This window comes from Sceloporus undulatus, chromosome 4 (assembly GCF_019175285.1).
Source record: "Sceloporus undulatus isolate JIND9_A2432 ecotype Alabama chromosome 4, SceUnd_v1.1, whole genome shotgun sequence".
Taxonomy (NCBI): Eukaryota; Metazoa; Chordata; class Lepidosauria; order Squamata; family Phrynosomatidae; genus Sceloporus; species Sceloporus undulatus.
This window is the reverse complement of record NC_056525.1, coordinates 233708045-233721509: the sequence shown is the minus strand read 5'-3', so window position 1 is coordinate 233721509 and position 13465 is coordinate 233708045. Positions and strand designations below refer to the sequence as shown.

Below are 13465 nucleotides of genomic sequence, written 5' to 3'. Positions count from 1 at the left end.
CAGCTCTGTGGCTGAGAATACTAAATATCCATACTTTTTCTCCAAAGCTCAGGTTTCCTTTGGTTCAATCTATGGCAGTTAAAGTGCAATCATAGTTGTATAATTCTATATTGTGTTAGAGCCTTCAGATATCCTGGCTACAAGCCATTTAGGGCATCATTGCTCAACCCCAACACCTTTCATTGATCTCAGAACCATATTTCATAGATGAACATTGGGACGTATGTGGCCAAACATGACTAGAGTATGTCAAGATGACAAAATGCTATTATTGAGGAAGAACACACAAGCTAGAAAAAGGCTGCAGCATTTTGCTTTTGCCAGAGTCCACTGGGAATCACAAGATTCATTCCCTTCCTCTTCTCCCTGCTGAGTTAGTTGAGTGCAAACTGTTTTTGCACTTTGAACTCATTATGCAACCATTGAAGTTTGCTGAAGACAAAGGATGTAAGGGGGGAGAAAAGAAGCCAGGACATTTTAAAAGCAGCTGAAAAAATGGACAATGGAGAAATTAGCGAGACTGTCTCTGTCAAACTGGGACATTAGGGAGGTATGGCTATGGGGTCTCTAAAGAGCATGCCAGAGAGCCATTTAGCAAGTATATATTGTATTTGGCTTAGCTCATAAATACTTTTCAAGGGCAGCCCCACACAAGGGCATTACAGTAGTCTAATTGTGAGGTGATAGGCATGTATCACTGGTCTGTTCTGCTGTAAGAAAGAAAAACAGCTAATGCACAGTCAAAACTGGAAAAGAACATTGCTGGCCATAACAGCCATCCCCCCACCAAAAGTCTGGATCTATGAACCATTTTAATGGTTCTACTGTCTTAAATTGTTTCAAATTGTATTTGTTGGCTGCCTTGAATGTTGTTTTTTTTTAAGTGTAACAGCTGGGGGGAAATGTAAAAGGGAATGAAAAAGATGTTGTGCAGGCAGCAGGATCCCAGATGATGTCTTCCATCAAGGCTGTGACCAAACCACTTTAGCTTCTATTTAGCAAGATGGCTGCATTACTTGCCCTTAGACTATTCCCTAGATCGTAGTTGAGCTTCTCTGGTTTTATATACAGCTTTACAAGTTGTATATGAAGCCCAATTTTGTCCCAAGACTTTGCTCAAGAAGCTCTAACCTAGGTTGCTACCACACTGCAGAATTTATGCAGTTTGACACCGCTTTAACTGGCTGCATCCTATGGAATCCTGGGATTTGTAGTTTTAGGGGGCACCAGAACTCTTTAATAGAGACAGCAAATGTGTCACAAAACTATAAACCACTGAATTCCATTGCACTGAGCCATAGCAGTTAAAGTGGTGTCAAAGAGTATTAAATCAGCAGTGTAGATGCAGATGCAAAGATAACAAAGGCCTTCTCTACATCAAGACACAGTGAAAGGTGAGGTGAATGTATTTCCCAGCTCTCTTTCTTTCTTTTTGCTGGGTGCGGATAAGAAACAGGAAATGGGTGGGTAGGTTTGCATTGCAACACCCATGAACATTGCTGGGGAAAGATGGCTATATTTAGAGGAGTCAGAAACAAGCTTTATGGGTTTGCTTTGGCTCACAGGACAGCCACATGGTTTTAGAAATGCTCAATGATCTTAAATGGCCCACTGCATGATTAACAAAATGTGTAATTTAGCCCTTAGTCCTGCACCCAGAAGCCAGCAACTGAAGCACAAGGGGATACAAGGAGCATCAAAGTATTCAGGTGGCTGCTTCACATCTGGGCAAAGGTGTGTGAAAAATTAAGGTTGTTGGGGAAATAGAATTAAATAATAATAATAATTTGTTTTGTTTATATACCGCTATTCCAAAGATCATAGCGGTGAACAGCAAGTAAGCTAATTAGCAAGTAAGCTAATTTGCCCCCAACAGTCTGGGTACTCATTTTAGCGACCTCCTCGGAAGGATGCAAGCCTGAGTCGAGCTTGGGCCCTTTTGCTGGTCTTGAACTCGCAACCTTGTGGTTTTGAGTGAATGGCTGCAGTACAGGCATTTAACCACTGTGCCACCAAATACTGTTGGCCTACTGCTTTCCCCATGTCTGAGGTTTAATACACAGAAATCTACTGGTATATCTGTTTAGGGCTAGACATGATGGCTAGAATCCTGTTGGGTTCTTCTGCATGTGTAAGTTCCCCTAAGGAAGTGATTAGTGGATATATAAATTCTGTATTCAACTCAATTTTGTGGAAGTGATGTTGTGCACATGGTACTCTTTTATATGCCTGTACATATACAGTATGTATATACACACTCTTTTGCACATTGATGTACATGTTCAAGGACAAACATTGATGCCCATGTTTGCCCATTGATGTGCACTGTGCATGGTTGCACAATGTTGCACATTTTATTGTTGTACAGCATCACAATTCACTAATGGGCTGGTGTTGCACAACTACCAATAAACTAATTGAATGTAAAGTTATACACTTCTAGCATGCCTCCTCCTTTACTTTCCTTTCAACATAGTGGAAAAATTTATCCATCCAGCTCAGGACTGTTTACACTGACTGGGTGTGACTATCCAGAGTTTTAGAGGAAGTTCTTTAGTAGGCCTACTTGGAAACTGCAGGAAATGAAGCTGGGACACTGTCAACATGCAAATCATCAGCACCTGATGTGGCTGGGCCGGAAGGTGTCCCCCCAGCACTGGGCTTCTTAGCGGCATCCATGACAAACAAGGCAAGAGACTCCCAACTAGGGTTGCCATAATTTGCTACCACGAAACCAGGACAAAATGTAAAAAAAGATAGGGCAAATGTAGGACAGATTTCGCACAAAATGTAGGACATGTAAGGAAAATGGAGGACACAACCAGCTAAAAACAAGAAATATTAATAATTTTTTAAAAAAATTATTATAAATCCTTATTTACAGAAAACTTTCTTCCTAGACAGAAGGCACACAACAACAAACATAATAAAATACTCAGGAAGTAGAATAAAGATATAGAGATCTTACCTGTGAGACTAAGCTACAGTGGCCTCCCTCTATTTTCTTGGGGCCCAGCCAGTTGGGGCCCAGCGACCGTCTCCTTCTTCCCGTGGCAAGGCCTCCTTCTCTGGGGCTTAGTCTGTTGGTTAAGCCCCACGTGGCTCTGCTGCCGCTGGAGGAGGCTGGCTCAAGCCCTGTGCAGTTCCGCTGCCGCTGCAGGAAGCCTTGCCACCAGCATTGGAGGCTCTGCCCCTAGCCCCTCTTTGGGCCCAGCAAGGCCTAGCAAGGCAACTAGGCCTTGCTTCATGCTGCTGGTGTCACTCTAAAAGTGCAGCAGTGATAAAAGCAATGGAGGAGGCAGAAGAGGGAGCCAGGAGCCGGGACTGGCTCCAACCCGGGATGGGACATTCAACACGGTTAAAAAACTGTGAATGTCCTGCCAGAAACCGGGATATGGCAAGCCTACTCCCAACCGAAGGATGCTGATAAACTTTAATTGGTAACAAACAACAACTTCCTAGGTGTTTTGTCACACCAACTCCCTTTACTCCTAGTTAGCCTCGCTGGAGTTTTAATGGAGTTTCCTTGCCCTTTATAACTCCTTTTCTTCTTCACTGGTCAATGAATCTGCGGGCCAACACCTCCCTTCCAGATTCTAACGGAATGGCCCTTTGGACCAGTAACTCCACCTGACTCACCTGTTTGGTGGTGGACTAGGAGCCCTAGCTGCTCTCAGGTGCTGTCACAGGAAACCTTCTTCAAGGGGATTCCTCAATCCCTTTCACCCCTGGCTCCCAGCCCTTGAGCATTGGCCCCACCTTGCCAATGCCGCTATTTTTCCTTCCCTTCCTCTTCTCTCCTTTTCCCTGACTGCCTCGCTGACTCCTCTTCCGCTCCTCCCTCCTCTGGCTGCCTCACCCTCCTACCTTTTACTCTCCCTCCATCCCTTTAGGTTCCTCCTTTCCTTCCTCACCCAGTGCTTGTCCCTTTTCAGAGGCTTGTGGGGATTGTAGTTCTCCTTCGCCGGTTGTTTCTGCCGTATCCTCCAGTACAGGGCAATCCAATCTCTGCTTAGAACCCGCATCCCTTCTATCATACCTGGAAATGGGACGATGACAAACATCCAACAGCCAATTTTTTTTATAAATTCCAAAAAGCAAACCTTGACTTTACCATTTTATGTAAGGGACAACATTTTATTTAGATTGTATATAATGAAGCTTGAATATCCACAGAGTCTGGTATCCACAGGGTGTCCTGGAACCCATACTCAGTGGATTCCAAGGGCCCACTGTACTACTGTCTTCCAGGAAAGGCAAGAGGGGGTAGACATTTTGTGTGTTTCCTCTGAACCTTACAACAAGCTTACCAGGTAGATTATACCAAGAGGCTCACACCCAATGGCATCACTAGTGTTTGTGTCACCCTGTCATTGACCTCCTCCCATTTCACACCATACAGAATCCTTAGTAATGCATTAGTGTTACTTGTAAATTGTAATTCGCATATACCACTGAATGTAATGCTAATAGTTGTGACATAAACAACTAGCAAAATTAAAATTATACCTTCAGATTACAATATCATACACACACCTAAACGCATTTGCATATACATAATGAAGATTTGGTTAAACGTTTTTAAAGAAAATTTTAAAAGATTTTTAAATTATTTTTAAAAAAATTAAATTTAAAAATTTAAATTATAATTTTTAAAAATTCTGGGGCCTCTCCTTTCTCCTCTCACCATCTTTTAAAGCATTTTAAAGGGAAACAGGTGAATGCCACAGCCTCTTTCTGCCAAAAGGTAGGTGTTAGAGGAACAGTGGTGTCACCTCCTAGTGACTGCCACTGCTCACACCATACCATCCAACTGTCCCAATTTGTTAGAGACTGTGCTGATTAATCCTCTTGTCATCCCACTTTTTCAGCAGCTTTTAAAATATGCCAGTTTTTCTTTTCTCCTCCTGCTTACCTTCTTTGTCCTTAGCTTACTTCAGGTACCGCAAACTGTATTCAACGTGCAAAAATTACACTCAGCTCAGCAAGGTAAAAGAAGAATTGGGGGTGGAATCTTGCCTTTCCCAGTAGGCAAAAGCAAATTGCTGTAGCCATTCCTAGCCCACTTATAACATTTGTCATCTTGATCACACTCTGATGTTTGGCCATAAGTTATGCTGCTTTTCATCTGTGAAATGTTGGAGGGTATTTCACACAAGATAATCTCCTGAACTTTGGGCTTGTCAGAGCCTTGAATCCCAGTTCAGGTTCAACATTCTACTTCATATATCACATCAGCTGTTAAATCGGGGTGTGAATTTTGCAGTCTCTAGGTCACATTCAGCCTGCCAGTGCCCTCAATGCCACCTGCATTGCTTCTAAATCCCCCTCTCCCCATTACCAATTTTTATTCAGCCCCCAAATGCAGAATCACATGTCCCTGAAACTCGAAGAGGCTGCAGATCTATTAAAACTTCCCTCTCTGAACCTTTTGAAAGTCTAAGGGTGCATCTGCAATAGAAATATTGCAGTTTGACACTACTTTCACTGCCATGGCTCCATCCCCCAGAATCCTGGGATTCATAGTATTGTGAGGTATCAGCACTTTGGCAGAGAAGGCTAAAGACCTTGTAAAACTCCAAATCCCCAGTTTCCATAGGCAGGAGCTACAGCACTGAAACTGGTGTCAAACTGCATTATTTCTATTGTGGAGATGCACCCTTCAGTAGCCTTTTAAAAGAAAAGGTTGTTTTGAAATGTTTTCCCAGTTTCGGAAGAGTGAGGTGTGTGACCCCCCCCCCCAAAAGGTCTAGCAGTGAGGCCAAAAATGGGATTGATGTAACCCTGGACAACCTGCAGCTGCCCACTTTATAAGGATGTTTTGAAAAGGTGGCAACCCTTGGTAATATTCAGAAAACATTTTCTCTTACATAAATGAGATATCCTCCCCTTATGCTATACTCCATATATGCGTAGGGTCCCTTGGGGAGCTGTAGATTATTGTCAAGACTGCAGCTGCTCATTAACACTTGACTCATATTTACAATAGTGGTGGGGTTTTTTCTTTTTCTTTTCCAAAGGAGAAGGAAGCCCATGCCTGTAATACATTTGAAACATGCAAGAAGTGAGGTTAGCAAGTCTTTTAAAACAATATGAGCATATAATAATAACAAACAGAACAACATTAAATACTCAAAACAGGAGTAAGTGATTATGAGAAACAGTTTTGGATGAGTGCTTTCTATCACAGAGCTCCATGAAATACAAGTTCAAAAGAATCTGGATGGCATAATTAGCTTCTGGGACTCAAGCGATCTCACTTGTGAATGGTTAAACCTTCTGTGAGTAATAAAAGACTGTTGGGTTTCTTCCCAGATCCTCTGCCAATTTTTATATGCATCTGTAGGCACATTCCCCTCCTCCTTAGGATAGAAGAAAACGTTTGAACTAGGGGCACACCAAATGCATTGGAGTTCTTTTTGTAAAGTGGAAGGAGAACCGAACAACCACAAAGTTATATTTCTTTCCATATGTACACCCAGTGCCCCACTTTCCTTAACTTCTACCTACTTTGATTAATTGTGTTGAAAAAAAATAAATACATCTGATTCTGGGAACAAACATTTCCTTAGTTAATTAAATAAATTAAATAAATAAAATATAAAAGGCTCAGGCACCTTGTGGCCCATCACATATTGCTGGAATGCAGTTCCCATCAGCCCTAGCTAGCAAAGCCTAATGTGAGGATGATGGGGGTTGCAGTCCATCCACATAGAATTTATAGAATTATAGAGTTGGAAGAGACCACAAGGGCCATCCAGTCTAAACCCCTGCCACGCAGGAACTCACAATCAAAGCATCCCCAGCAGATTTGGAATATCATGGGTTGCCCACCCTTGTATTGCAACCATGGTAGCTACATGGCATGTTTATTTATTAACTTTTATATGTTTTTAAAATAATTTCATACTGTTTTAATGTGATTTTGTAGTGTTTTTGTATGTGATGATTTTAATTGTGCCAGGTTTTAACCATTTTGTTCTGTAAGCTTCCTTGAGTCCCATTCAAGGAAAAAAGTGGCATATAAGTAAATTATAGATAAATAAATGACTGCTATTTCATGCACATGACATTACAATTATTTGGTTCAATTATGGTAGAAAATTGTTTCTAGGAGGTGGATTCTTTGTTGCTTGAAAAGAAGTAGCAATATAAATATTTCAAGGAGGATATTGAGATACTGATGGAACTCTGAAAGTGTGGGTTTGCATCTTACACTATCAAAATATGTGTATTTTGAAATCTTTCACTCAAAATTCAAAAGTTGTCATGCATGGGGTTTCTATGGGATGTCCCATCCTTGGGGGCTTGAAGACTAGTCCAGATCCCATATTGCTTGATGTTCAGAGCCAGTAATAGCCATGCTCCCAACAGACCAGCCCCTGAGCATTTGGTAAGCAGTAAAATGTACTTACTTGCCAAATATTTGGGTCTGTGTGCTGAGATCATGATTGGTTGGCACTGCTATTCTTCCTCTTCCCTGGCCAGTGAAGTAGGGGAACCCCACATTGTGGTTCAGATGCTTCTCCATCAGTTGCTTGTAGAGTTGAGATTAGGAAGAACAGGTACCAGTTGTACCTGCAGTAGACTCCAACCTGAGGTCACAATCAGCCTGAGGTCACAGTTTTTCTCTCTTTGTCCTATTTTTTCCTTTGCGGTCATTGTGGAGCAAATGCAAATTGAACCAAATGCAATGTGAGGCTGAAATTTTTAGTCAGCATTGCTGTAGCCTAAAAAAGGAATACATGAGGCAGGACTACATGAGGCCTACCTTAGGTTCCACAAGAGGAAGTCCACTCATAAAAGATCTCAAAAATCAACAGCAGGTCATATCCAGCTGCTTGTAGTTATACTTTTCAGCAATTTCAGCACATAACTCTGCTGTTTCTTCCTTGCGGGTAGGTATGTGATTCCGATACAATGCTTGATCCAGCTTCATCGGTGGAAATGGTAAAGGTTTTAGAAGAAGATCCAATGGTTGGAGGTGTTGGGGGAGATGTTCAGGTGAATATAAACAATTTCTATGGTGATTCAGACTGTGTATCAAATAATATTTCTTAAATTAAGGGATGCTTCAGTTTCACCATTAAAATTTTGCTGTGTAGAGAAATGGTACATTTTATTTACTTATTTATCTGGATTTCTAATTTGCCCTGCTTCCACAAATAAGGATTGGGGCATCTTACAATAAAGGAGAACCACAAAAAGAATAAAATTGTGCAAACTGGAAAAAAAAAGTAAAAGGAAATACAGTCTCCCCTCCTAACTTGTGGATCGTGTATGGTTTCAGCATTGGACTACCACTGTGGAGATGATAGTTCAATTCCCTGGTCAGCCATGGAAACCCACTGCACATCCTTGGTTAAGCCACAAACTCTCAGCCCCTTGTTGCTGTGTACCTTCAAGTTGTTTTCAAATTATGGCGATCATAAGGCAAAGCTATCATGAGATTTTCTTGGCAAGATTTGTTCAGAGATTTGTTTGCTTTCCTCTGAGGCTGAGAGAGTGTCACTTGCCCAAGGTCACACAGTGGGTTTCCATGGCTGAGTGGGGATTCAAACCCTGGTTTCCAGAGTCATAGTCCAACATTCAAGCCACTACACTATGCTTATCTTCTATTAATAATCTCTTTAAAGAACTCTTGATAAGCCCACCGAGCAATGCCAGGTTTTACCCAAACATAGGGTCAGAATAGAGTCCCTCAGTATTGAAAAAGCATGTGATTTGCCTACTTGTCATAGCATGTGTTTTTGCTGAAGTATCTATTTGGAATGTAGCATATTTTATTTTATCACTGGAATATAAGAATGGGCTTTATTTGCAAGTCTCAGTGTTAGAGCATGAATCACTCAGAAAACCTCTTTGTAAGAGAGAAAACATGTAAGTCTCGGTAATATGGGCAGTTTGATGCATAATTTCAGAACTACTGCTACTTATGAGTAACTTCACACATATGTCTAATATTGCTATTAAATATATGGAAACCAAAACAAAATGTATGAAAAGATGCAGGAGGAGGAAGTCAAATTATTAAAAATAATATTGGTACCATTATTTTTAATAACATTTACATCTCATGTTCTTTTTCTTTGGAGCTAATTTTCAAACTTCCTTTCCATTTATGCTGCTTGTAGATTTTGAACAAATATGATTCGTGGATCTCCTTCCTCAGCAGTGTTAGATACTGGATGGCGTTTAATATCGAAAGAGCCTGCCAGTCCTACTTTGGCTGTGTCCAGTGCATCAGCGGACCTTTGGGGATGTACAGAAACTCCTTACTCCATGAATTTGTGGAAGACTGGTACAATCAAGAATTCATGGGATCTCAGTGTAGCTTTGGAGATGATAGGCATCTCACCAACCGAGTCCTGAGCCTCGGCTATGCAACAAAATACACAGCTCGATCAAAGTGCCTTACAGAAACGCCCATAGAATATCTCAGGTGGTTGAACCAACAGACCCGTTGGAGTAAGTCCTATTTCCGAGAGTGGCTATACAATGCAATGTGGTTCCACAAGCATCATTTATGGATGACCTATGAAGCTGTCATCACTGGGTTCTTCCCATTTTTTCTCATTGCCACCGTCATTCAGCTTTTCTACCGAGGGAAGCTATGGAACATCCTCCTTTTCTTGTTGACAGTTCAGCTTGTGGGCCTTATCAAGTCTTCCTTTGCCAGCTGTCTTAGAGGAAACATTGTCATGGTGTTTATGTCCCTTTACTCAGTGTTGTATATGTCAAGTTTACTTCCAGCCAAGATGTTCGCAATTGCCACGATAAACAAAGCAGGATGGGGCACATCGGGGAGAAAAACTATTGTGGTCAATTTCATTGGACTCATACCTGTGTCTATTTGGTTTACAATCCTTTTAGGTGGTGTTATTTTCACAATATACAAGGAATCCAAAAAGCCATTTTCTGAATCAAAACAGACAGTGCTGATTATTGGTACGATACTTTATGCCTGCTACTGGGTGATGCTTTTGACTTTGTACTTGGTTCTCATTACCAAATGTGGCCGGCGGAAGAAAGAACAGCAGTACGACATGGTGCTCGATGTATAATTTGACCACTGTGTCTTTATTACGTATATATATTTACTGGCTGCCCATGGGAAGTTTTTCAAGTGACACGATCAGGTTTCAAATGGCCTGAGGAAGAACTTTCTAGTGTTTGTGGCACTGAGTTTGATATCATCAAGGGAAAAAAGATCACTGCTGCTTGGAATCGAACATGAACAAATTCATGACCATGCCAAAGCAAAAAGAAAAAGAAAAAAAAGAGTGAATGTGCCTTTTAGGGGAGGGGGGAGGGGGAAACAAAATCATGTAGATTCAACCCATCCCTATGGGTGGTCTTTGATGATGCACTTTCTTCTGTTGTGCGTACACCCAAAAGTGTTAATGTCCTCTATATACCTCATTGGTCATGCTCATGATGTGGACGGAAGTGGAAGAAAGGGAGTTTTGGAGACACAAGCAAAGGATCTGACAACCCCTTGCAACCTAATTTATGAACTTCTTCTTGTTCTGTGATTTTTCTAGGAAGGTCTTTTTGTGTTTGTGTGCGTCTGTGTGTGACTCTGTGTGTCTCTGTATGTTAGACTGCCAATTGGTAATTCCAAAGTCAATTTTTATAAGGTTTGATGACCAAGTTGTATTTTTATATAATTGCAATTATTTGTCTTTGTTTACTTTTTACACCATTTTTTACAAAAACAAAATCTCATATTTTATATTTCTGCCAAAAAGTACACCACACCACCCCTACTTTTGCCATCTTTTCTTTTTCTGAACAAGCTTTGAATAATTCCTCCTTCAAAACAAAACAAAACAAACAACCCTGCCCAAAATGTGAAAATGGATGCTGGCTTTTTTTCTCTCACAATGGAAAGAATAAAACGTCTCTCTATACAGTACATTTAAACTGATGAATGACTATATCTGTGAAAGTATTTAAAGATGTGCTTTTGAATTTCATTTGTTATGAAAATGCCAAGCTCGCTGTTGGTTTTTGGAGACAAAATTTTTGTATGCAAACACGAGCCCAGTCTTCCAGGAAGTTCTTCTGCATAGGCTGCCACTGAAATGAATGGGAATATGAGTGAGTCCTACAACAAAACATTGCAGTGCACAATGCTTTTGCACCTGCTCTGACTGATGTGCCCTCTGCTAGGATATCACACTCCCTACCCTACTTCATAGTTTTCTCATATTTCTCCAAATAGGAGCCCAGGCGGCACACTGGTTAAATGCTGGTACTGCAGCCACAAGGCTTCCAAAGTTGACTCAGCCTTCCATCCTTTCGTAGGTCAGTAAAATGAGTACCCAGCTTGTTGGGGGCAATTGACTTACATAATGTAAAACGGTTAAAGAGTGCTGAGTTCACTCTTAAGCAGTATAGAAATGTAAATGCTATAGCTATTGCTAACAGACTATCATCATTCTGTTGCTGCTGAGTGAGCCTGGGGCTCATTTGAACACTTGGGTTTCCACTTCTCCAAATTTTAATGTGAGTGTCCAAAAATGTGCAAAAAAGCTTCCTGGGGGATTGAGCCCATGAAGGCCAAAGGGATAGATATGTGCAATCGTTTCCCCCCAGAAAATTTGTAAGAGGGAATATAACTTCTATCAGATGGTGCACATTTTGGGATTAAAAATATTCCTTAATAACTCTAAAGGATCTGACGACCAATGCAGTGTTTCCTACATTTTGTGAAATCCTCCTGTATTGATCACTTTTCTTATTCACTCACCCCTTCCCTATTACTTGAACAGTGTTCCTATAGAGTGAATCTCTTGCTTTTCATTTTATAGTCATTTCACACTATACAAAAATAGTGCTATGATTCTGCTTTAATTACCATGGCGGCCCTCTATGCAATCCTGGGGTTTGCATTTTGGCGAGGTGCTAGAGCTCTCTGACTGAGAAGTCAAAATACTCAATAACAACAGCAACAACAATAATAATATCCAAAAATTCCATAAGATGTTGTCATAGAAGTTGAAGTGGAATCATCATGCTATAATTGTGTAGTGTGAAAGAATCTCTTGCAAACTATAGTGAAATCCTAAGAGCATCTGGAGCAATTTGGACAGTTTTCATGTGGTGAAGGATTTCAGCTTCAGGGTTACTGCTCAGGCCTGGTTAGATACCAGCCTGCAGAATAGGTTGTCTATTCTCACCTCAGAATACAGGTGTGATTTTTTTTTTAAAAATCCCTTATGTCAAAAGGACCTTGTATATATTAACTTCCATAGGCTCAAAGTTTTAGCACAGTGGTGAGTATCATCCAATCCTCCAGATGGTGGTGGACTGCAAGACTCAGCAGCCCTAGCCAGAATAGCCAATGATGAAGCATGCTAGGAGATGTAATCCAATGTCATCTGGAGGATTACATGATTTCTTTCCCATAGCATGCGATTTTCAGTGATGCACTGTTTAATAACATTAATTCTTTTTTAAAAAAAATGTCAGGGAGGTTTTTTTTTTAATTGGGAGCATTTAAAATGACATTCCACTCCTCAGTTATACAGTCTAGCATTCTATCACTTCAATTTACCATCTTATTTTCTAAAATGAAGTTCCAAATTCATCTGTAATGCATATCTGAACTGGAAGCCTTAATTCTGTTTAGTGTAGTTAATGAAGAGAAGAACACAAACTCATAGGCACAATTTTAGACTGGAGTCAAACTTAGTGCTGCTTAAGAACAGAGCACTTTACATCAATGCAACTTGCATTAGACATGGCTAGTTCACATTCTGTTGATTCCACTGGATCAGTTCTAAGTCTGGATCCAACCTTTATTATTATTATCATTATTATTTCACATTCCCCCACATCACTATAGATGAATTCCCCATTTATTTCAATTTATAGAACAGCTTCATAGAAGTGAATGGTGAATGCTCTTTAGATGGAAAAGAATCCTATTTGTGCATAATAAAGCCTTGCACCAGTGAAGGACTGAAAGATCAGGAAGGCTACTTACCATTACTCCTGTGGCAACATAAAGGTCTGGTTCAGAACCACTTGCCTCATATAAGTTTTGTTCTTGCAAGGGATTTGTCCATCTTTCCAAATGCTTAGTTGGCTGATAGGAATTGTTCTGTGTGTTTTTGAGCCAGAAAGCAATAAGCCACCTCAAATTCCTAGATTTCTGGGTTGCAGATGAGTGAATCCTCCAAGGAAGCATCTGTTAATATTGTTAATAGAAATCTGGAAAGAGAATATTGAGAAGTAAATTACATCTTGTTTGTGTTGAACTAATGTTTTGCTGAAAATAACATGTTTTTGAATGCTCCAAACTGGAACTAAGCTGCCTGACTGGTCAAACTGAATGACGTTAATCCAGTGAAATAGCCTGTCGTAAGCAAAAACAAGGGTCAAGAAGTATGAGAAGGTAGAGACTAAGGGAAATTCCTTAGCTTCCCAAATGGTTTACTGGTGGCAAATCCAAACA

The 13465-nt window shown here is 40.6% G+C and overlaps 1 protein-coding gene across 2 annotated transcripts in view; it reads left to right on the top strand.

The window, feature by feature from the left end:
* The window catches only part of HAS2 (hyaluronan synthase 2), a 49129-nt gene extending 38468 nt beyond the window's left edge, over positions 1-10661 (top strand). For both annotated transcript variants that reach the window (XM_042461572.1, XM_042461571.1), the window contains exons 3-4: positions 7903-8004; positions 9135-10661. In XM_042461572.1, the coding sequence (XP_042317506.1) occupies positions 7903-8004; positions 9135-10064 (1032 nt within the window). In that variant the 3' untranslated portion in view covers positions 10065-10661. The remainder of the gene's footprint in view (positions 1-7902; positions 8005-9134) is intronic.
* The last annotated feature ends 2804 nt before the right edge of the window (positions 10662-13465 follow it).